Genomic DNA, 22,116 nt, shown 5'->3' on the forward strand with positions numbered 1-22,116 from the left:
GTAAAGTACGTGGTGCTCAATGTGTTACCACACCCTGAAATGAGACCCGAGTTTGTTTTTTCTTACCCTTCTTATCTAGTGATACTGATATGATGGCTAATGTATTGTGTTTATTTACCAGCAAGGAGACCTAAATGGCTAAATTATTACATTAAACTGTTTAGCAAAATGGTGAAACTGAGCTGTGGTGTCACTAGGAGATGGAGCCTATCCCAGCAGCATCATATGCAGTGGAGGAATGAAACCTCAATGGACGCCAGTCTTTGGCAACCCATTTCCTGTACACATCCTCACTCATCCACACACCAGTCACCACTCGGCATTTGCATGTGCTAAGATTCACACCGTCCAAAAATAGTGACTAGTTTATTATAGGAAGACTTGACCAGGATGACACTCGCAACACAAAGATACGTAGAAAAGCGTCTCAAAACAAGTAAATAATAAAGAATATATTAAACAAGAAGGAAAAGAATTATGATTAAATTACTAAAACAAAGCCCTGTACAAAATTAATGGTGAATATTAATTAACTAACACAGATCAAAACACAACACACAGGACAAGAAGGCCAACGATCAACACGACAATGCATTTTCACACCCCGACCAGATGCGGATGCCGATTGAAGTTGATAAACGAACAGAGGTGCCAAGTGAATGGCCGTCAGCGTAATCCGTGAAGTTTTGTCCTGCTGTGATGGGGTGTAGGTGAAGAGCTCCACCGATGAAGATGTTTACCCACTCTGATCAGACCACAGAAACACAGTAATCTGATATTCAGGATTGAGCTTTTTCTGGTGCACCCTGAACTCCATGCCGTGCCTCGTTTCCCACAGTAACCCCAGCAGCAACACCCAAAGCTAATGGTGAAGAACTAACAGGGGCTGCTGGGATTTGTAGTTCATTTATGCAGTGCTGCTAACAAAACATAACCTGGAATTGACAAGAAAACCAGAGCCGGGAGAACACGTCAGCAGTAGTCTGGCAGTTATGATAAGTTGCCCACACTTTGGAAGAGTGTCTATTGGTTCATTTTTCTGAGTCTGGTTCATTTAATACTGGGTGACACAGACAAAATGTAACTTGGACTTGAAGTCCACTGTGATCGACTTTGATTCAAGCAGAACGAGCTACTGGCTTCCAAGACCTAAAAAATTAAATACATACAGCATGGAAAATGGAGGAACGTCAGGACCTGTCTTGTAAGTTGCTACAGTTCTGTGACACTGGCATGACCCGGGTGCTGTCTACGCAGTGCATCTTTACACCTTGGCCCTAATAGAGTGGCACCTCCTTAGTTAATAGTATAATGGAGGTCGTCACTTTGGGATGTTCATCAGCGTCAAAAGCAGACCCTCAGGATTGAGGAGTGGCGCCCTAAGTGCCATCTCTGGGTGTGTTAATGTCAGAGCATGATGGCTGAATACAAGAGGAGCATGTCAGCATTGTATGTGAATACTGGCGCGGTGGACATTCTGTCTTTGTTTCTTGTGTTTTTGATGGACGTGGTCACTCTTAAAAGGGGTCAAAGTCTCCGCTTCACTTTAATGCAGTGTGCTTGTTTAAAACTCTCTTGTATATTAATTTCTTTAAGTGTAATCCTAAACCGTTGTCACTTTAAATTGCAGATTTCTGACACAAACCCAGTGCTTGTGTAGCTCACTGTAATTTTCAGTCTCGCTGTTTTGATTCTGTTTGTATGATGGCAATTCAGATGGAGTCTGGTAACGGCCCTGCTGTCTGCTAATTGAAAGGAAATATGAAGATGAGAGACATGATAAGAGAAAAGTAGAAATTAACACAGAAATGTATAAGACTCGTGACAGGGATTTTACAATTCTAGAAGTTCATGAGGCGTAAAAAAATATTAAAAACTCCAGAGGAGCTCAATCATTTGTTGTAACTGATAACTTTCTTTAAAAAAATGATAGTAATTACAGTTTACACTGTGACATTCACAGAAGAGAAAAAAAAACCATCTAAATATGATAAAAGTGTAAATGTCTGTTTATTTGTCCCTTTTGTGCTGCAGGTGTCCTACGCAAGGCCTAGCTCAGCTTCCATTCGTGATGCAAACCTGTATGTCAGTGGCCTCCCCAAGACAATGACACAGAAGGAACTGGAGCAGCTCTTCTCCCAGTATGGCCGCATCATCACATCCCGCATTCTGGTTGACCAGGTTACAGGTATCTGTGGAGGCAGTTGTGCTTTTCTAGGTTTTCGGTGTTTCTTCTTTAGAGATGAACAATAGTCAGTTTAGCACAGCACACCACCTGGTAGGAATCAGAGTAACAGGAGCACTTGTTACGTTACAAAAACACATTTAAAAATATTGGATATCTCTGAGCGTGTGAGTACCCTCAGCGTTCATCCTACACCTTCCCCTGGTGTTGTCGTGTGTCTCAACCTCTCTAGCTTGGCACTTCCACTCTCAGTGGTGTTCCCATGAAACTTGATTCTCAGACGCAGCATTTTACCTGCCCCATGTCCTTTTTTTTTTAAATTTCAGCCAATGGTAGAAGGGTCTCCATTACCCGCTCTGAAGACAGCATTAGTGTTCTTGTGAAAATTTGCCGTGTTCAAAGGCAACTCTCATCAATCCCTCCTACACCTTCCTTTGGTATCCTCGTGTGTGTCAACCTCTGTAACCTGGCACTTCGTCTCTCAATCACATCCCCATAAAGCCTGCTTCGCAGATTCTGTCATTTGGAGGTGCCTTGCTGTCCACTTTTTGACTACCACCAATGGTAGACGGGTCCCCATTCACCACTGTGAAAACAACATTAGTATAATTGTGAAGGCAACTCTTATTGATCCTCATACATCTTCCTCTGGTATCCTCCTGCGTCAGATTCTCTAGCCTGGCACTTTGTCTCTCATCACACTCCCGTAAAGCTCGCTTATCAGGCTCTTTTTATTTCAAGTGCTCGTCTCCTATTCAATTTTTGACGGGTCACCATTACCCGATGTGAAAGCAACATTAATATTCTTGTGAATATTTCCCATGTTCGAAGGCGACTCTCATCAATCCTCCTAGACCATTCTTTAGTATCCTTGTATGCCTCTCGAGCCTGGCACTTTGTCTCTCAATCACATCCCTGTAAAGCCCGCTTCTCAGACTCTGTCATTTGAAAGCGCCTTGCTTGCCTCCTGTCTGCTTCTTGATTTCCACCAATGGTAGACGGGTCCCCATTTACTGCTGTGAAAACAACATTAGTATTCTTGTGAATGCCTCCCTTGTTTGAAGGCGACTCTCATCACTCCTCCGATGTCTTTCCTCATCAGACAATTTCTGTCTCGGTCGCATTTGATTGAGCAACCACAGCAAAACTGACCAATCTGACAAAAACTAAACTGACCAATCAGATTTCTGACACAGACAAAACAGACGTTACTGTTTTGATAGGACTTTATTCGTCACCAGGGTGTCATTGTAATAGTTAGACAGATCAGAATAATGATGATGATGGTAACAGGCTATGCAGTCCAACAAGCTCGTCAAAGATGTTTGTCTAATTTCTCCAAAATGACATTGAATTCTGACCCTCTAAAGTCCTGCTGTCCACCACACTAGTGGGCCACTTGTTCCTTTGGGCCGTGGTTGATGCTCTTCTTAAATGCAGTCTGAGTGCTTCACAACACAAATTAAGGTACAGCTGAGAATTTTCCGGCCCGTGCCTATTAATCGGAATGCAGTCCTTTGCTCTCAGTCAGCTGGCTATCATCTGCCATTCTGCAGCCCTCCCTTGCTGTTGAGATTTAATTCGGGCTCAACAACAGCAAACTAAAAGCTCAGAGTGATGAAGCGGGGGTGCCGGTCGCCTCAAAATCTTCCCCTTCACTTGGCTATCAGAGCCAGGCGCTTTTTAAAGCCCTGTGGTTTTGGTTTTTCTTTTGTTTAAGTGAGTAATTTCAGCTTTACCTAAGCAACCCCCTGACATTCATTCGGTAGTGAAGAGAGCCTGGCGTTGGCTGCTGATGCCATTAATCTTCTTTATACTGGCAGTTTAACACCCTGCCCAGCCCTAATGGCTTCTCCAGAGACAGGTGAATCTGTGAGAGGAATTTTAATGTCTAATTAAATTTTAGTTACTGATGATTAAGAGGTTGAGAGGATTTAGGCCAACCAGGCGGCAGTTATCATCAGATCACTGCTTGCAAATTTGCCTCTTTTATACTCAGTCACACTACAGTAAATGTTAATTATCTGAAATTAAAATTCATAAGTGATTGCCAAACAGAATGAGACAAGTTTCCCTCTCAAACAGCAGTCTTTTATATCAGTGGCTCTTTCTGCTCCCCCTTTTGCCATGAGAGAGCTGCCCTGGACCGCTTTACCATATGACTGGCACACCACGGGCCTTTACATGATTCTCAGCCTCACACTTCCATGGCAGACCCCCATTTTGTTCACCTTTCCTGCCTGTCATGTAAGGGAATTGGACTCCGACTCAACCATTTTGCCTTTTTTCCCCCCTGCTCGCTTTCTCTCAGGCATGAGATCATTATGCACATTATTTATAAAACAAGGAGGCTTTCTTTTAAAGCGTATTTAACGTGCATGCCTGCAATAAATTTTCAGCTCTGCTGGCACAGCTGCTATAAAGACTAAAAATGAGGTACGGCAGCAAAGCACTCTCATCTGAGCAGAAAGTGGGCTTTCATTAACAGCCTCAGCTCTCACATCTTTTCAAATTTCCCCAAGGAATATTTCAATTTTAATTTAAAATGCTCAGGAGCTGTGTTTAGTGGGCGTGCAAAGCTTTGTTAGGGCTCCATCGATTCTTCACCGCTGTCCTTCATAGTCGCAGTTTATTAATAAACCATTTCTTTTCAATTTGCGTGTGTTCACGGGTATGTGTGTGTGTGTGGCACAATGGGTGCCCGCGCACACAAACATTCAAACACAGGGGGTCATTGAAGTTCATTCTTCTTTGAAAAAGATTTGGGGTTCAAAAAGCTCCAACTGTGGGATGTGAAAGAATCATTGCAGCGGATTGAATGAATATGCCTTCAGCAGCAGCGGGTAGAGCAGGTAAAAGATATGGAGATGTTCACTTTTAGCAAACCATTAAACACATCAAAAATACGTCAGAAAGAACACAGAGAAATCGTTCTGCTCATCGGGTAAAATGCCACAGTAAAATTCACGTTTTATGGAGCTGCTTCTGTTGAACACAATTTGTGAAACGCCGCACAGAATGTTGCATTTATGCCCATAAACAGAGCAACAGTATTTCTTCACGTTTACCTTTTTTAAATGTACACCGCTGATTCTTTTAAATTTACATTTATTTGCTTAGCAGACACTTTTATCCAAAGTGACTTACAAAAGAGGTAAACAATCGAGTAACATTAGGCTTTGGACCTGTTTGTTCAGATTCTTTTACTCAAAGTTGTGAATATTTTATCTCTGATAGCACCAAACATAAATTGTATTTCAAAACATTTTTGAAGTGTTAAGCTTTTACAAGCTCAGTATGTTGTTTTTATGACTGCCTACAAGTCATTTACATAAACCGTCTTTAATCGAGTACAGATGGCATATGAAATTTACAGAAAGGCACACTTTCACCTGCTGTTTAAACATACGTCTGAAGCTCCTTACCACTAGAGGGCAGCATACTGGCACAGCAGTTCCTTATTGGCTCATGGCTTGCCCTCTTTACTGACTCTGTAAGTTTGCTTGACTTCTTCTCCGGGAATTCCAGTTTTCTTTACAAATCCCGATGTTAACTGGTGACTCTGCTGTGTGTGTGTGTGTGTGTGTGTGTGTATGTGACCCCCTAAAAATAAAAGCATAATTATTATTTCACTGATGAGTGGCCTTTGAGACAGCAAGCCCAGAAATTGTGAGGAGCAAAGAGGCCAGGAGAGGTCCTGAGTGACAAGCAAATGTCCAAACCAAAAAAGACTGTAAATAATCAAGGCTGATCTAACTGCAGATTACAGTAAGTATGGCGTAGGTCATGTGACAGCCACAGTGTCAGTCACAAAACACCTTCGGAGTCAGAGTAGTGTAACCGGGCCTCTGATGGGCATTTTGTGACTGATGATGTGGCCGTTGCGTGATGTTGGGACGTTAAGTGACAGAACTCATAGGTAGGCTACTGTTAAAATAATCAGCAAGCAAAATTTGAGAGCAACTCCCAAAGCATGTGTGCTTGACAATACAGTAGATAGATAGATAGATAGATAGATAGATAGATAGATAGATAGATAGATAGATAGATAGATAGATAGATAGATAGATAGATAGATAGATAGATAGATAGATAGATAGATAGATAGATAGATAGATAGATAGATAGAAACAAATCATTAGGATGCCAACTCGGTCGCCTTGTTTAATGCAAGGCAAGCCAAACAAAAAAAGGCCATTTAGAAAAGAAAGAAAGGCACAATTTAAAAAGTGCCTGGAGCAAAACGCTTAGGCTTCCTAGCTGAGGTAGCTTTAACGAGCTCATCTGGCTTATGGGCTCGGAGCCAAAATGGATGCTATCCTTTCTAGGGATGTACGATTTTATACAACTCCAACCAGGACAGAGGGCAGGATCAGTTGCCCTAAGTTAGCATCTTCTCAGAGCTGTGGAGTGAAGAAACAGCAGTATTAGTGACAGCGCCCTCTCTTGTGCCAGGGTGGTACTGTCTACATGAGTTGAGCCTGTGAGGTGATCCACAGACACCCATGCGTGATTAGAGGTACAGTGCACTGGGATGGACTGGCATCTCGTCTAAGACCAGACCCTGTTTGGCACCTTATCTATCTGTGTGTCTCTCTAATCTATCTGATATAGTGCTTTTCCTATCTACCTAAGTAAACTTTTTTCATGTTGTCCTTATGGGGTGTTGTGCGTAGAATTCTGAGGGAAAAAATGAGTTTAATCCATTTTGGAATAAGGCTGTAACATAACAAAATGTGGAAAAAGTGATGCGATGTGAATACTTTCTGGATGAACTGTAGATAGATAGATACCATATAATGTAGACACATTGATAGGAAAAGCACTATATCAGAGAGATTAGAGAGACACACAGATAGATAAGGTGCCAAACAGGGTCTGGTCTTAGACGAGATGCCAGTCCATCCCAGTGTACATTCATGCAGGAGGCTCTGACAGGCATACTTATGAAGATGAGTGCAAACTTGAGTACAGAGCTCATCGTGACTGCCTATGGAATGATGAAGGCAGGTAGGTCTTGCACGCAGGCTAAACACGTTAATACCCAGGGTATCCTACAACTGTATTCATCTGCTTGTTTTATATTTATATAGAAGAAGAACATTCTACTTCTAGAGTGCTTTCCTCCTCTTCAAATTGTTCAACAAATAACAGTGCAATTGTTTGTGTGTATTTTTTTATGCTTGATGCTCAGGCAGGTTAAACAATTTGCTCAAGGTCACACAGTGAGGCAGACATGGGCATTGAGCCAGCAGTTTTGTGGTTTAAACTTCAACAGACTGTACAGCAGTAAATTAGTAAATGTGCACAAAAATATAACCATTAGCTTTTTTTTTGTCAATTCTATATTTTTGCTTTCTAATATTTTCTTATCATCATGCATGTGATGAAATGGCTAAGTCATTTAACTCCTAATATGAAGATCGTACGCAAACAGCTCAGACGTTTGGTCACATCTCCACCTGCGTGCGCAAGTGTGCATGTGGGATCAGAGGATGAGTCTGTCTCTTCAATGTGTGGCCTTCAGAACACTTGTACTTGGAATACAAACAGATCGGAGTGTTTACCTTTGCTGCTGTCTGTTTGTAAAAGCTGTTGCTGGCTTTTGGCACGTTTATTCTTCCTGAAAAGTTTTCAGTTTGTGTCACAGAAGATGTTTAAAGATCCTGTTATGCTTTGATGTTTTGCAAATTCATTAATAGAAATGGAAATTAGAGTTAGGGTTAGTTAGAAATAGTTCAGTATTTCAATAAAATAAAATAGAAAAATAGATATTAAAAGGCACTATATAACTAATAGAAAGATAGGGTGGCGCCAGTCCATCACAGTGCACATTCATGCCACCGGTTATGCCAACATACTTGTAAGGGTACACACAGAGCTGATGGCGACTTGCTACAGAATGTTAAAGCTGCAGTGATATTCAAAAGGGAGCCTTTTTAACACTTTAGCGTCAGTGGTCCACACTTCAGATTCAAAAGTTGGTTTTGCAGCTCACAGATTGGGCAAATGGTGGATAACAGCAGCAAATCTCCTTCCCTTCCTCCATCTTAAACCATGCAGGCCTTCCTTAGATTTAAAGGTTCTTTTTTCTATTACAATTTTATTAAAAACAGTGTAATGATATTAAATTTGTTTGGATGATGATGCACAAGAGTATTCAAAGCCCTTTACCTTCTGCACACAAACATTATTGTGTTATAGATTTAATTTTAAATTAATAGATTTTTCATTTTTGAATATTAATCTACACTCAATAACCCAAAATAAGCAAGTGACAACATGATGTCAGAAAGGTTTGCAAATGTATTAAAAATGAAAAACTGAACTCTCTCATTCCTAGAATGTGACTCTCCACATTGTGCTTGGGTCAATCCTCTTTGCTTTAATCCTCTTTGAGATGTTTGTAGAACTTGATTGGAGTCCACCAATCATTAGAGAAAGGCACACCTGTAACGGTGTATAGAAGGTCCCACAATTCACACTGCATGTTAGGACAAAAACCAAGATATGAAGGCCAAGGAACCCTCTGTAGACCTCTGAAATCTAATTTATTAAAAATCAAAAACTGAAATGTCTCCTTCATATACAGTAAGTAATAAGACCCTTCTTTCAGTGCTTTGCAGAAACCCTTTGGTAGCAATTTTAACTTTGAGTTTTCAAAGTATTATAGCCTCCCAGCCGTAACAGGGACTGCTAAGGAGGTACTGAGCGATTTGGAAAGTGTAGAGAGAGATGAGCTGTGTGGATTAAACAGGCTAAAATGAAACAAAACACCAGGGTCAGATAATATTTATCACAGAGTACTTAAGGAAGGTTAGCAAGTACAGATGTAAACCCTTAACACATATTTTAGGAAGTCACTGCACTGAAGGACTAGAAAACAGAAAATATCACCCCGGTATATAAAAAGGGTGACCAGGCAGATCCAAGTAACTATAGGCCAGTAAGCTTAACATGCATCACAAGTGCATGAATGGAATAAATTATTAAGGACAAGATTGAGCAGCACAAGGCAACAACAGGCGTTTTACTGAACAGTTAGCATTGGCTCAGAAGAGGGAGGTCATGTTTTACTAACATGCTGGAATTCTATAAGGAAGCAACAAAAGGATGCCATCAAAGTGGAACATACAATATTATTTCTCTTGACTTTTAGAAAGCATTTGATAAGGCTCCACATGAGAGGGTGGGCATCAACTTAAAAGAAGTGGCAGTTGAGGGTATGAAATGTACATGGCTGCAAAATTGGCTCAGAAACAGGAAGCAGAGGGTGATGGTTTTAGGAACCTCATCAGAATTGTCTTGATGTTAAGAGTGGTGTCCAGAAGGGGGCAGTGTTGGGGCCACTGCTATTTTTTAAATTGTATTTATTTATTTTATATCTATACTAGCAGGAGTACCCGGCGTTGCCTGGGAATCTATAAGTGGTGAATTTCCCAAATGAAAGAAACAGAACATAGAAATAGAACAAACAGTTTTCTGATTCACATTTTATTGTAAGTTCCTCCACTTTGGATTATGTCTGCTGTGGCATTTGAGACGCCCTTGAAATAGACTTTTCTCTGGCATCTGAAGTGGACCGTGGAATTGTACATCTTTTTTTCGGTGGCATGGGTATATTCGCATAAAGCAGGAGAATTATAATATGTTACATGGTATTACGTATGGAATACGCACCACAGGGAGATGAATTGACTTTATTTACACTACGTCAGAAAGTGAACAAATCATAGACATATATAGATAGACGCCGCATTCACTGTGTTGCCCAGTTGACACAATACGTCAGCGTGTCCACCCTATTGCGAGTGGTAAAAGTGCCATTTAAACTAATACACAGACGTGGAAACTGGGTTTTCTGATGAAAAAACAATAATGTTTAAAACAGTATCGTTTACATACAACAGATTTTTGCGAATCGTTTAAATGTAATTATTTATATCCATTTTTACACTAATAACGGCAATTAGTAAAATTTCGAGGACTGCCTTCTTCCATCTCTGAAACATTTCTTGACTTCATCCTGTTCTTACGCAACACAGCACTTAAGTATTGGTTAATGCCAGAGTCACCTCATGTATAGATTATTGTAATGCTATTCTATCTGGCATCCCACAAAACTTATCCATCACTTACAATTTCTTCAAAATTCTGCTGCCAGGATAATACTGCCGGCTCATATACGTCAGCTCGATTCAATAACACATTTTAAAACACTAAACTTACTTTTATCTGCTCGAATCAACACCGACTCACTACACTCGGCCGTCCAGCGGCGTCACTGTAGCATTTGAACATTATTAGCCAATCATGCAATACTGCGTCGACGTTTGCCACGTTGTGTTCTAACTACAGAGGCAGAGTCTCATTGTATGGTTCTAACTTGTATTGAGTCGAGGTATTGTATGGACAAGAACACCATAAATACGGGGTATTGATGCGAACACCATACATACGGATACTATCAAATTATATATGAAGGATATATATATCTATCATATACAATATACATAAAACAAGTTTGCAGATGACACAAAGATAGATGGTTTGGCAGATAATTGAGAATCCATGAAATCACTTGGACTGCAGACAGGCTTGAGCAGATTTGTGGCAGATGAAGTTTAATGTCAGTAAATATAAAGTATTACACATAAAAAGTAAAAATGTGAGGCTTAAGTACACAACAGCAGGTCTGAAAATCAAAAGCCCACCTAACGAAGGATTTAGGAGTCGCAGCGGTGTCTACACTGTGCATTCTTGTTGTCTTGACAGCCCTCCACTCTTTTGTGTGTTGCTGCTCCTTGGCACCCCACAGCAAAGGCTGCACAAAGTTTGCTGTGCTGCGCCGTGCCTTCCCTCTAACAACACTAATTATTTTCAACAACTTAGCAAACACAAATCCTGAAAGTGAAATACAGCCTAGACTAAATTAGAAAGTGAGTGACTTTTAAACACAATGCTGCCAGTTCAGTCCCTACATCTCACTTACCATAAGATCCCCGACACCTTAATCATCCTGAGCTCCAACTGTACACAATACGTGTAAACAGAAGAAACCAAGGTCATCGTGGATAAAAGCATCAACCAAATCACTCTACTGTATCATTAAGCACATGTCATAAAGCACTAAGGTCTGTGTCCCGTCCCTCAGAGCAATCTGATTGGTCAGTTTGGCTTTGAGGACGTTGGTGAAAGAGGAAGTGTGAGATGCACGAGGAGGAATGAAGATGCAGGCTGAGAGAGTCTCCTTCAAAGATGGAGAGCATAAAACTGGACAGGAGGAGAAAAAAACACCTTGAAAATAACATCAGAGTCTGAGGAAGCAGGAGGTACAGGAACAAGCTTGAGAGACGGAGTGCCAGTGAGGAGATAATCACACACACACTGACACTGAGGAAAGGCGCTGAAGGTACACGTAGGGCAAATCTTCTTAAACAATTCTATTACCCGTCTTTGACAGATACAGCAGCTAACGTCTAAAGCATGCACATGGTCACTAGGGCTTTAGCAGCGCATGCAGTCTGTTTGGTGCCCAACTAGTCGTGTTGTAGGTTTAGAATGGAGTCGTGAAGGGCATTTATTACACTGACAGATTTAATAGCTTCTAAATTATATGGGCAGAAATTTTTCTGCATGCCATTTAGCTCCTCCAAAAATCACTCTCATTGAATGTTAGGCGCACTGTTTACTGAGCAGCCACCAGATATACAAACATATCCTACTTCACAAACCAATAGCTTGTGTAAATAAAATACATTTTATTTATATAGCGCCTTTCCTGTGCAGGAGTTCTAAGTTCTGTATGTGTCTTACCGGTGCTATCTGGGCAATTTTCCATAATTTTAAACGCTCCACCTAGTGGTCGTTATTTTAAGTGCTGTTGAAGGACATGTTGTGGCAGTTGTCACAGTACTAGTGAATGTTTTCCATCCCTGGATGGTTCAACATGATAGTTTAAATATATTAAAATGTAAAGTGTTGAAATCTGTCTGCAGGGGCTTCAGGCTTTTTTCTACCTTCTTGTAGAAAACACAAACTGTTCTCTTATTTGTGGTGCAAATATAACAAGTATGTTAAATTGCTGTTCTTCCAGTGCATCACCTTACCTGAACATAATCTGCAATAAGTTCCAGAAAAATAGCCTCTCCTTAGCTGGTTGATTATCGTGTTGCCGCTGCACCCTGACAGTACTTGGCTTTTGTTGGTGTCCTCAATTTGTGTTTCTTGCAGGAGGGTAAATGTGTTTACTTCACTCTGAGCTGTGGCCCATACAAGTTAAGTAACGTGTCTCCCTTTATGTTTTGGCCTGCTGGCCCCTTAGGTGCCTCCCGGGGTGTTGGCTTCATTCGCTTTGACAAGAGGATAGAGGCCGAGGAAGCCATCAAGGGACTGAACGGGCAAAAACCGTCTGGCGCTGCCGAGCCCATCACTGTCAAGTTTGCAAACAACCCCAGCCAGAAAACCAGTCAGGCTCTCCTCTCCCAACTCTACCAGTCTCCAAATCGACGTTACCCTGGACCCCTCCATCATCAAGCCCAGAGATTCAGGTAAAGCAGATCTTCACAATTCGTGCCAGAGGGAGAATTATGGGAAGGCACACAAATGCACTTGTGTAAATGCTAAACTAAACTGTGGCTGTCACACACTCAGTACTTTATAAGTAGCTGATGGTAGACTGCCACTGAGACGTCTAATTGAACATAAGTAATGCAGTATTTCAGGAATTGTTTGCAGAGTTCATTAAATTAACAAAAGATTTCAAGAAAATGTGCTGAGTTACTGAAATTAAATGTTAAATGCAAATTCAGTTTCTTGCTTTTATATTTCTCAGCATTCTATAAAGTCTCATTCAGGCCCGCTAAAATACAGAATTAACATCTCCTACTTATGGCAAGGCATTGATGTAGAGTACCGAGTGCAACACTGGATGGTGTGCCAGGGTTCATGGCAGGACCCACTCACCCACACTTGACACAGGGCTGCTTTAGAGGCGCCAGTCAATGTGACGTGAGAGGAAGCCCGACGTATGAAAGGCAAATCCACACAGACACATGCAAAATGTGGCGACTCCATACACATGGCCGTCAAAATTAATGCAATATAAACACATTAGACTTAGTTTTGTCTTTGAATTTAATTAGAACGTACTGGTAATAGTGAGTAGTGCTCTGGGCGTAAAAGTGGGAGTGCACTTTGAAAGAATTAACAAATTTGAATTCAATAATATAGTAAGTGCATGGTGTGGCTAAGTAATTGGACGTCATCACTTAAGGAGAAGACAGGCTTCCTGTGACATCAGAGTGTTCAGTCAGCCGTGCCAGCTAAGATAAGTACTAACAAACTCAAGCAAATGTGAAACAAAAGACACATTACAGTAAACCTTGTGTGTGGAGAAGAATGTTAACACAGTGAGTTCAGAAAGCATTCAGATCACTTGATCAAGTCATTTTAAAAAAGGGATACATTTGTCATTTCTTCCTATCAATCTCCACTCAATAACCCATCATGACAAACAACAGGGTTTCAGAAAGATTCGCAAATTTATTAAAAAAATCAACTGAAAACTAAAAGCTATCATTTACAAAAGTATTTATATTCTTCATTCAGTACGTTGTAGAAGTACATTTAGCAGTACATTACAACTTTAAGTCTTCCTGGCTACATCTTTACACTCCTATATTTGGGCAGTTCATCCCATTCTTCCCAGCAGATTCTCTCAATCTCCATTACATTAGGTGGGAAGCGTGTGCAAGCTGCCATCTTCAGATCTCCCCACAAATGCTCCATGAGGTTAAAGAGTGGGCTTTGGTTAGGCCTCTCGGTGACTTGTCCCAAAGCCACTCTGGTGTTGTCTTGGCTGATTCAGGTCACTGAACCATCGCCACAGCTTGAGGTTACATGCAGTGTAAAGCAGGCTTTGTTTACTGTACCTCTTTGTATTTGGCTGCAATTATCTTTCCCTCAATTCTGGCTAATCTCCCTTTCCGTGCCTTTGAGAAGCACCCCAAGGTATGATGCTGCAACCACCATGTTTGAATGTACGGCTGGTATTAGGCAGGTGATGAGCAGTGGTTGGCTTCACCAGACATAGTGCTTGGAGTTCTGTCCATTTTCATCCTTAAATGCTGTCATACCTTTCACTCAACAGTGTCATCCATCTAGCATACTCTATCATAAACGCCTGATCGTTGGAGTGCTGTTGACATGACTGTTCTTCTAACTGATTCTCCCATCTTAGCAGAGGACTTCTGAAGCTCTATCCAAGTGACCACGGACTTCTTGCTCACCTTCCTGATCAAATCCCTGACAGCCAGTTCTAGGAAGAGTCCTATTGGTTCCAAACTTCTTCAATTTCACAATTCTTGAAGGAGCATCTTGGGAACATTCAAAGCTTTCAAGCTTTTAAAATGGTTTACCCTGATCTGTGCCTCACCACAATTTGATCATGGAGGTCTACAGAAAGTTCCTAGGGGTATAACAGGATAGTTGCCGTCTTCCAGCCTGTTTAATCCACACAGCTCTTCCCTCTCTACAATTTCCAAATCTCTCAGTACCTATTTAGTAGTCCCTGTTACTGCTAGGGGTTTATCACACTTTTGCCATTTTTGTCCATTAATCTATACTCCATCACCCATGACGACAGCCTTATAGAGACATTCCAAAGAAGACTCAAAACTGAAATTGCCGCCAAAGGGTTTCTGCAAAGCACTGAAGGGCCTTATTACTTATATGAAGAAGAAATTTCATTTTTTGATTTTTAATAATTTGATTTCAGAGGTCTACAGAGAGTTCTTAGACTTCATGACTTGGTTTTGTCCTGACCTGCAGTGTGAATTGTGGACCTTCTATACACAGTTACAGGTGTGCTTTTCTAAATGATGTTCAATCGATTCAATAGGGGACTCCAATCAAGTTCTAGGAACATCTTGAGGAGAATTAAAGCAAATAGCTGGCACAATGTGGAGAGTCACAGCAAGGGGTCTGAAAACTTCTAGGAATCAAAGAGTTCTGTTTTTGACTTTTAATAAATCTTCAAACCCTTTAGTCATATGTTTTCACTTTGTCATGATGGGTTACAGAGTGTAGATTGAAGGGCAAAAACGTTAGGTTTTTATACATTATTAAAATTAACTCAACAACACAATAAATCAGTAGACAGTGAAGGGTCTGAAGAGTCTGAATCCACTGTAACCCAGACATTAACAGCCAAGATATGTTACAAACAAACACGCCACGTCACATTTGTAGCGTAAAGATCACCTTCATGTTATTTGTGAAAGAAACATTCAATATGAAACACTGCATACATAAAAAGTTATTCTTATGCCACTTTTTCAAGTTAGATAGCCCCAGCTAAATGTACTTTCAAGTTTCTAGTTATCCATTCTACCAGTTCAGGGTTTTCTAGAGTCCGTCCTGGAAGCAGTGGGTGCAAAATGGTTGAAAAATTACCTTAGACTGGATGGAGATGAGTCACATGCTGGGTTGGCTGAAGTTTCTATCTCGTCCTAACTTACTTCTCCATGTCTGCCCTTCCTGATGCTCAGCACTTGGAGGACAGGGACAGAAGACAGCCCTTCTTCAGTTCCAAGAGCTTACAAGTAGAACATTTATAATGTGAACGTCCAAATGAACTCACACAAGAAAAAAAAGTAACATCAAGTCTTTAGACAGCATGACATTAAAAACATCTGGAATGAGATCAAGTAGTACTAGTGACGTGAACTGAACTCTGTTGTTTGGAAAGCTTGCTTTTCTGTTGTATGCAGTCTTCGCTGTTTCCTGTAGTAATTATATTTCTGTTCACAAGCTATAAAAAAGTAATTATTACAATACTTAAAGAATTAATTAAATGTAATTCCATAATGTTTTGTTTGTGTATACTGTATAAAAACACTTCTCTTTACGCATATTACTTGGCTGATGATTGTTGTTTTTCAAGCTAGACAACCCCAGTTAAATATACTTTCAAGTTTCTGGATTATGGTGGCATGGAGTTACAGGGCCTAGCACTGACACTTACCAGATCCAACGTCCTGCTCCTGCAAGTGGTCTTTGCAGAATTACCCCGCTGTCCTCGGTTTTTTGGCTGGCTTGCGTTTTGCCCCCAGAGACCTGCACTTTAGTCTAGTTGGCCCATTGTAACTGTGTGGTTTCCTGCCTTGTACTTGATGCTGCTGGAACACATCTTTGGCCCTCCCAAAGACCCTGAGTTGGGTGTGACAAGCTTAAAAATGTTATTAAACCAACACAAAGTGTAATACAGAATGTGACTCACCTCACATGTTGGAAAGCTCGACTCATCAGTAGCCTTGGTGGCCACGACCATTACTAGAACGTGGATCATAATAATAATAGTTAAAAATTCTCTAGGTTTATATAGCACTTTCTCATTACTCAAAGAGCTTCAGTGAGTGGGGAGCCACTTCAGCCCCCACTAATGTGCAGCACCCACCTGGATGATGCTACGACAGCCATTTTTGTGGCAATATGCTCACCACACATAAGCTGTTAGGTGGCGAAGTGGTGAGAGACAGTTAGCCAATTAGAGGTGATCAAGGGGCCAGAATGACCAAGCCATGGTGGGCAATTTGGCCTGGACATTGTAAAGAGTAGGGTGTATCCCAAAGTATGCCCAGGGATCTTTAATGACCAGAGAGAGTCGGGACGGCTGGTTTACGTCTCACCTGAAGGACGACTGGGGCATTGGGATCCACACACAGACCCCAGGGTAAGTGCCTCTTTCAGCAGCAAACCCAAGCTTTTCTAACCAGACCTAAACATGCCGAGCTTCAGGTGCAAAACCTGTTCTGAAGTGTTGATGGTATGGCTACTGGTCAGGTCAGGTTTAAAATGGACCAAATTCTTCATAGCATTGAAAGATGGGCAGGTTTTTCAGGGGTGGGCTGGTAATGACGAAGCTGACGTGACATTTTGCACTATGACATACAGTAAATGTGATTTCATTTGTTAACTTAGTGGTAGGTTCCTGGTTGTACAGAGGCCTTCATTTATTTTCAATGCACTTGCAGGCAGCTTGATCTGTGCTAAAAACACCGCTAATTACACACAGAATGGCCATTTTGTTACTGTTTCAGGGAGGGGGCTGGGGGGGTTATTTTTGTCTGTTATGTTTTTTGTTTGAATAATACAAGAATTGAGCATTAGTTCCATTGACTGAGTCTGCCATCTGCAAGACATTAACCCCAGAACCCTCCTTCTCTTTGCAGGCTGGACAACTTGCTTAATATGGCCTATGGCGTAAAAAGGTAATTAAAACTTTACCCACCACCAGATGTCCATGTAGACGGCAATTATTTCTATCCTTGCCTCCATATTGAAAGTCACCAACATTTAATTCATTTCTGAGCTCCTCTTAATACCAAATAACCTTCTGCCCTTCCCCAGTTTAATTTTATGACTGTTGTTTTGTGTTCTGTTTTTCTGGGTTTCCTTTTCTCTTCACCTCTAATTTGTGGATTCAGGTGCACCAGCTACTTGACAGTAACGGCCGAGGGAGACAACTGTCCCTTATTTTTCATGTTTCCAAAAGTATTGAAATGCTTATTTCACATTTCCTAAAAAGATTAGTGGAGGACAACACAATCAATGCAGCTGTCTCGGCACCGATTCTGCATTAGACGTATACCTGGGCCTTCTGCCTATTCCTTGCTGCTATTTTTCTGTCTTGTAAATGTTTTAAATTAGTTTTAAGTGGGGTGGGGAGCGGTTTAATGTGAAGGGGGTACTTCTGCCTGCCTCCCTAAGGCATCTGTTATTTAAAAGCTGCCATTGCTTGATGCAGTCACCCAGGCTTCCATTGATGGCAAGTTGTGTTGTCACTGGGGGGTTAGCAGCTTCCACAGCTGAGTGCACCTGGACCCCCAAGTTCAGCCCTAGTCTGCTTTTCTCCATCACTCATCGCTGCTGTTTATTATTGCTTGATCAAACGGTGTGCTGGACATGAGTGTGAGATCTGCTCATTTTTAAAAGCATCCAATTAACTTGCCTTATTCCTCCCATTTCCAAGTAGTATAATGTTCTTGCAAAGCAAGGCCAGAAGAGGCTTTGTCACTGTAGCCATATTCTTTGCAGACAGGGGAGGATTTTTATCACTGCTGTACTGATTTGTTAGCCCAGTCCTGCAGCGGCTGCAGTGTTCTGTGTAATTTTTTGTTCATTAGAACAATCAGGGTAAGAAGAGGCCATTCAGCCCATCAAAGCTCACCAGTCTTGTCCACTTTAAAACTCGACAGGATGTTATTTTTAGACGGTCCCTAAAGTCCTTCTGTCCACCTCACTACTTGGTCACATATCCCATGTGTCTGTGGTTCTCTGTCCTAATGTTTGTGTGAAATTCACCCTGAACAAGTTTCCAACAGTGTCCCCATGTTCTTGATGAACTCATTTTAAAGTCACTGTCCCTTCATCATTTTAAACACTTCACTTAGGTCTCCTCTTGCTCTTCTTGTTCTTAAACTGTAAAGGCTCAGCTCTTGTAGTGTTTCCTCATAATTCATCCCCTGCAGTCCTATAATCAGCCTAGTCGCTTTTTTCTGGACTTTCTCAATTGCTGCTATGACATTTTTGTAGCCTAGAGACCAAAACTGCACACAGGACTCCAGATGAGGCCTTACCAGTGTGTCATAGAGCTTGAGCAGAACCTCCTTGGCTTTGTACTGCACATATCAAGGCACTATATAACCGGACATTCTGTTTGACTTCTTAATGGCCTCTGAACACTATCTGTCAGTTTGTAGCGTCAACCTACAATTCCTGAATCTTTCTCATAAGGTGGATTTATAATCTTTAGACCTCCTATTACGTATTCAGACCCCACACGTGTAATTCTTTACATTTACTGACATTAAATTTCATCGTCCACAAAAGACAGGCCTGTCTGCTGTCCAAGCCCCTCTGTGATAATTCTACAGATTCTCGATTATCTGCCAGTCAACCTTACTTGCATTTCTAACCTCATGTAAATAAATGACACTGAAATTTAACATCCCTTATTGGGGGAGCCAATTCTTTTGTTCCTTACTAACAAAAAAACCCAAAATGAAATCAAAGAAGCCTTGCATTTACTTGGAAGTAACAATGAAATAAATATATAATGATAACAAAAAAAATATGCTAAAGGCTGTATGTGCTAAAATTAGATTAAGATTGAAACAATAAATTTAAGATGAGGAAAGCCGTAAAGCACATAAAAAATTTAAAATCATAAACCAGCTTCAGATATTAGTGGCTCGGTGACAGTGCTAGGGGCACAAAGTGCCAGTCAGTCAGCCAGGCTTCTGCCCTCACGTTTTAAGCCATTTATGAATTTGTAGCTTAGGGAGCTTCTTGGCTGTTATTAAAACCGCATTAAAAAAAAAAAAATCACAGCTGTATGACGGAGTTGCACAAACTGCTATGTCTCACAGCATACAAAGCCAGGTAAATGAAAGACGTGCAAGGCCGCCATACATGATATCTAAAGATCGGTCAGCCGCATCAAATTTTACGCCCAGGGTTTTCTATTCATTCTTTCCATACCAAAAAGTGTTAAACTGACAAGGTAAAAGGTGGCTTTCTTCTACTAATGAGATCCTTGCTCTTTTATTTAGACACGTTATCAGTGATGAAGATTCTGGTAAAGAAAAGTCCTGCAGAATGAAATGTGCCAAATAACACTCAAAGCATTTTAATTGTCCATTGTGCCACATTGTGCCACCTTGAGCCGAGTGACTCGTCAGGATGTCATTGACTTGCTGCAGGATGCTTAGGCGGTCACAACTTTTCCTCTCAGCAATTGCGTCTTTAAATTGAGGATACCAGAGGAGCAGAAGCACTTCCATTACTGCCTGCTCACCACTCCTTTAGAGGTGGTTGACATAAAGTGAAAATTTCATTTGCATGTGCTTCAATAATACAAAGTGATTCCAGTGTGAAAGTACAGGAAATGAAGCGCTAACAAGATATACATTTTATTTAAGTGGAAATTTCTTTTAAGCACATTGCAATTAAGTGAAGTCGCCTGTGCATGAAAGCCCTAAAAAAAAAAAAAATGTTCCTCCACTAGAGAATTGGATTTTCAAGTCTTGAATCCCATCAGTTTCTTCAATTTCTCTTAAGAATACACACACACACACACAGAGAGAGACGTACGGGCAAGTGCCCCTCAATGAAAAGCAACCGAAGCGCAATTTGCCCAGTGCCTTTCATTGCGGCGGATATTATCTCAGATTGGCACTCCAGCTCTGTTTTGATTTAAAAAAATGCAATTCATATTCATTATTAGAAAACATGTAAAATTATATGAGGCAACCATCTGTAAATCTCAACTTAAAACAAGCACGGTTCCTAACGGCAGTAAATAACCTTGTATGCCAGCACATCCTGCCAAAATTGCACAAATCATACATTTGAATCTTTGTGTAAACTTGAATCACAAGAAGAAGAAGAAAAACAAAAATGTCACCCTGGCAGTTCGGATGAAAGCCAAGAGGTTCAGAGCCGAGAAGATCTCGCTTCTGGAGACGTGCGATTATGTCATTCACGCCAGGTTCTACGTGTAAGTGCAATCTCACAGTTCGTACTTATTGTTAAATTAGATTGGCAAATCAAGGGCCATTTCAATAACCGGTGTAAGAGTAAAGAAAGAGTTGGGGGTACCACAGTTGACCCCGTATAATTGATTGGGGAAAAAAAAAAGAAAAAAAAAACAAACTCTCAGTTCAAGCAGAGTTTCTTTTCAGACTGGAGTCTTCTGTGGACTGCCAACAGATGGCAGTGGTGCTGGTAATCAGTCTGAGCAAGCAGAAGGGGCGGGTCAAGAAGGGGATGGTAACCGGATGTGACATCAGAGGTCCTTCGGCTGTCAGTCCTTCTGATCTTCTGAGGGTAGTAGAGTAGAGGTGGTGAGATGCAGCACCACCAGACGACCATTGGAAGAGCCCTGAAGTTGACCCAGAATCTCACGTGTTTGACGCCAGTTTATCATCTGGAGAGGCTCTGAGTAGCAGGTGACCAAAGACAGGCCGTTTTATCATGAAAGTGTCCTTGAAAAGCTCCAAAGCTTCTTTTTAAATGGTGGACAGGTTCATCAGAGCTATGCCTAAATGACGTTCCTGAGCCTACTAACCTGGCGTCGCATGTTCACTTGTGTATACATAACCCTGGAATCTTTAAAAAGGGCAGGCTGCATGCTGCTGGGCCAGTGTTGCTCCCAGTTTACTACCCCTGAACAGACTGAATTGGAATACTTTCACAGTGGTTGAGACCGGACTTGCTCTGTTTCTCCTACAGCAAAGGCCAGGGACAGACCACCCTGAAAGGACTGCACTGGATACCCCTATTAAAAGGCCAGGACCACTGTCAGCTCTTGGTTTGCTACCTCTGAAAGGATTTACCCTGAACGAGCACAGCATGTTATATCACTGAATCTCTTAACACTAAGGACCTGGGTTAGAATCTCATAGAACCTCAAGACGAAGGTCAGCTCATCATTCTACAGAACATCCAACCGTACAGTGATAGCTAATGTCTGTAAACAAGAAGGCAGTTCCACTGAGGGAGCAGCAATTTGACTTGACGACAGTGTAAACTTCTTGGATCAGAAGATCAGGCATATCAAATATTAGAAGTTAAAACAGAAGAAACGCTCAACCTGGGCGATTCTGATGGTGTCAAATAGTTTGGTTTGCATTTCAGCTGTTGAAGTCTTTTATCTTCTAAATCCAGCTGGGATGTACTTTTAAAGCTCAAGGCATTGCACCGTCATTTTCCAGTTAGGACGCTTTTGCAAGTGTCTAACCAGACAAAGATGTTCAAGAAGTATCCATGTGAGGTCCCTGAAAATGCTTCCAAATCCTCACATTTATGGAGTGCCTTGGTGGCTGAAGGTCCACGATTTAGCAAAAGCAGTGTTATGGCAGAGCCAA

The 22,116-nt window shown here is 41.3% G+C and overlaps 1 protein-coding gene across 6 annotated transcripts in view; it reads left to right on the forward strand.

The window, feature by feature from the left end:
* Nucleotides 1–22,116, forward strand: part of elavl4 (ELAV like neuron-specific RNA binding protein 4) — a 240,210-nt gene that overhangs the window by 204,865 nt on the left and 13,229 nt on the right. For 5 of the 6 annotated variants that reach the window (XM_039767262.1, XM_039767256.1, XM_039767259.1 and 2 more), the window contains 3 exons: nucleotides 2,035–2,188; nucleotides 12,501–12,735; nucleotides 17,419–17,457. In XM_039767262.1, the coding sequence (XP_039623196.1) occupies nucleotides 2,035–2,188; nucleotides 12,501–12,735; nucleotides 17,419–17,457 (428 nt within the window). The remainder of the gene's footprint in view (nucleotides 1–2,034; nucleotides 2,189–12,500; nucleotides 12,736–17,418; nucleotides 17,458–22,116) is intronic. The other variant, XM_039767257.1, reaches the window with a different exon arrangement.

Source organism: Polypterus senegalus, chromosome 10, assembly GCF_016835505.1.
Source record: "Polypterus senegalus isolate Bchr_013 chromosome 10, ASM1683550v1, whole genome shotgun sequence".
Classification (NCBI taxonomy): Eukaryota; Metazoa; Chordata; class Cladistia; order Polypteriformes; family Polypteridae; genus Polypterus; species Polypterus senegalus.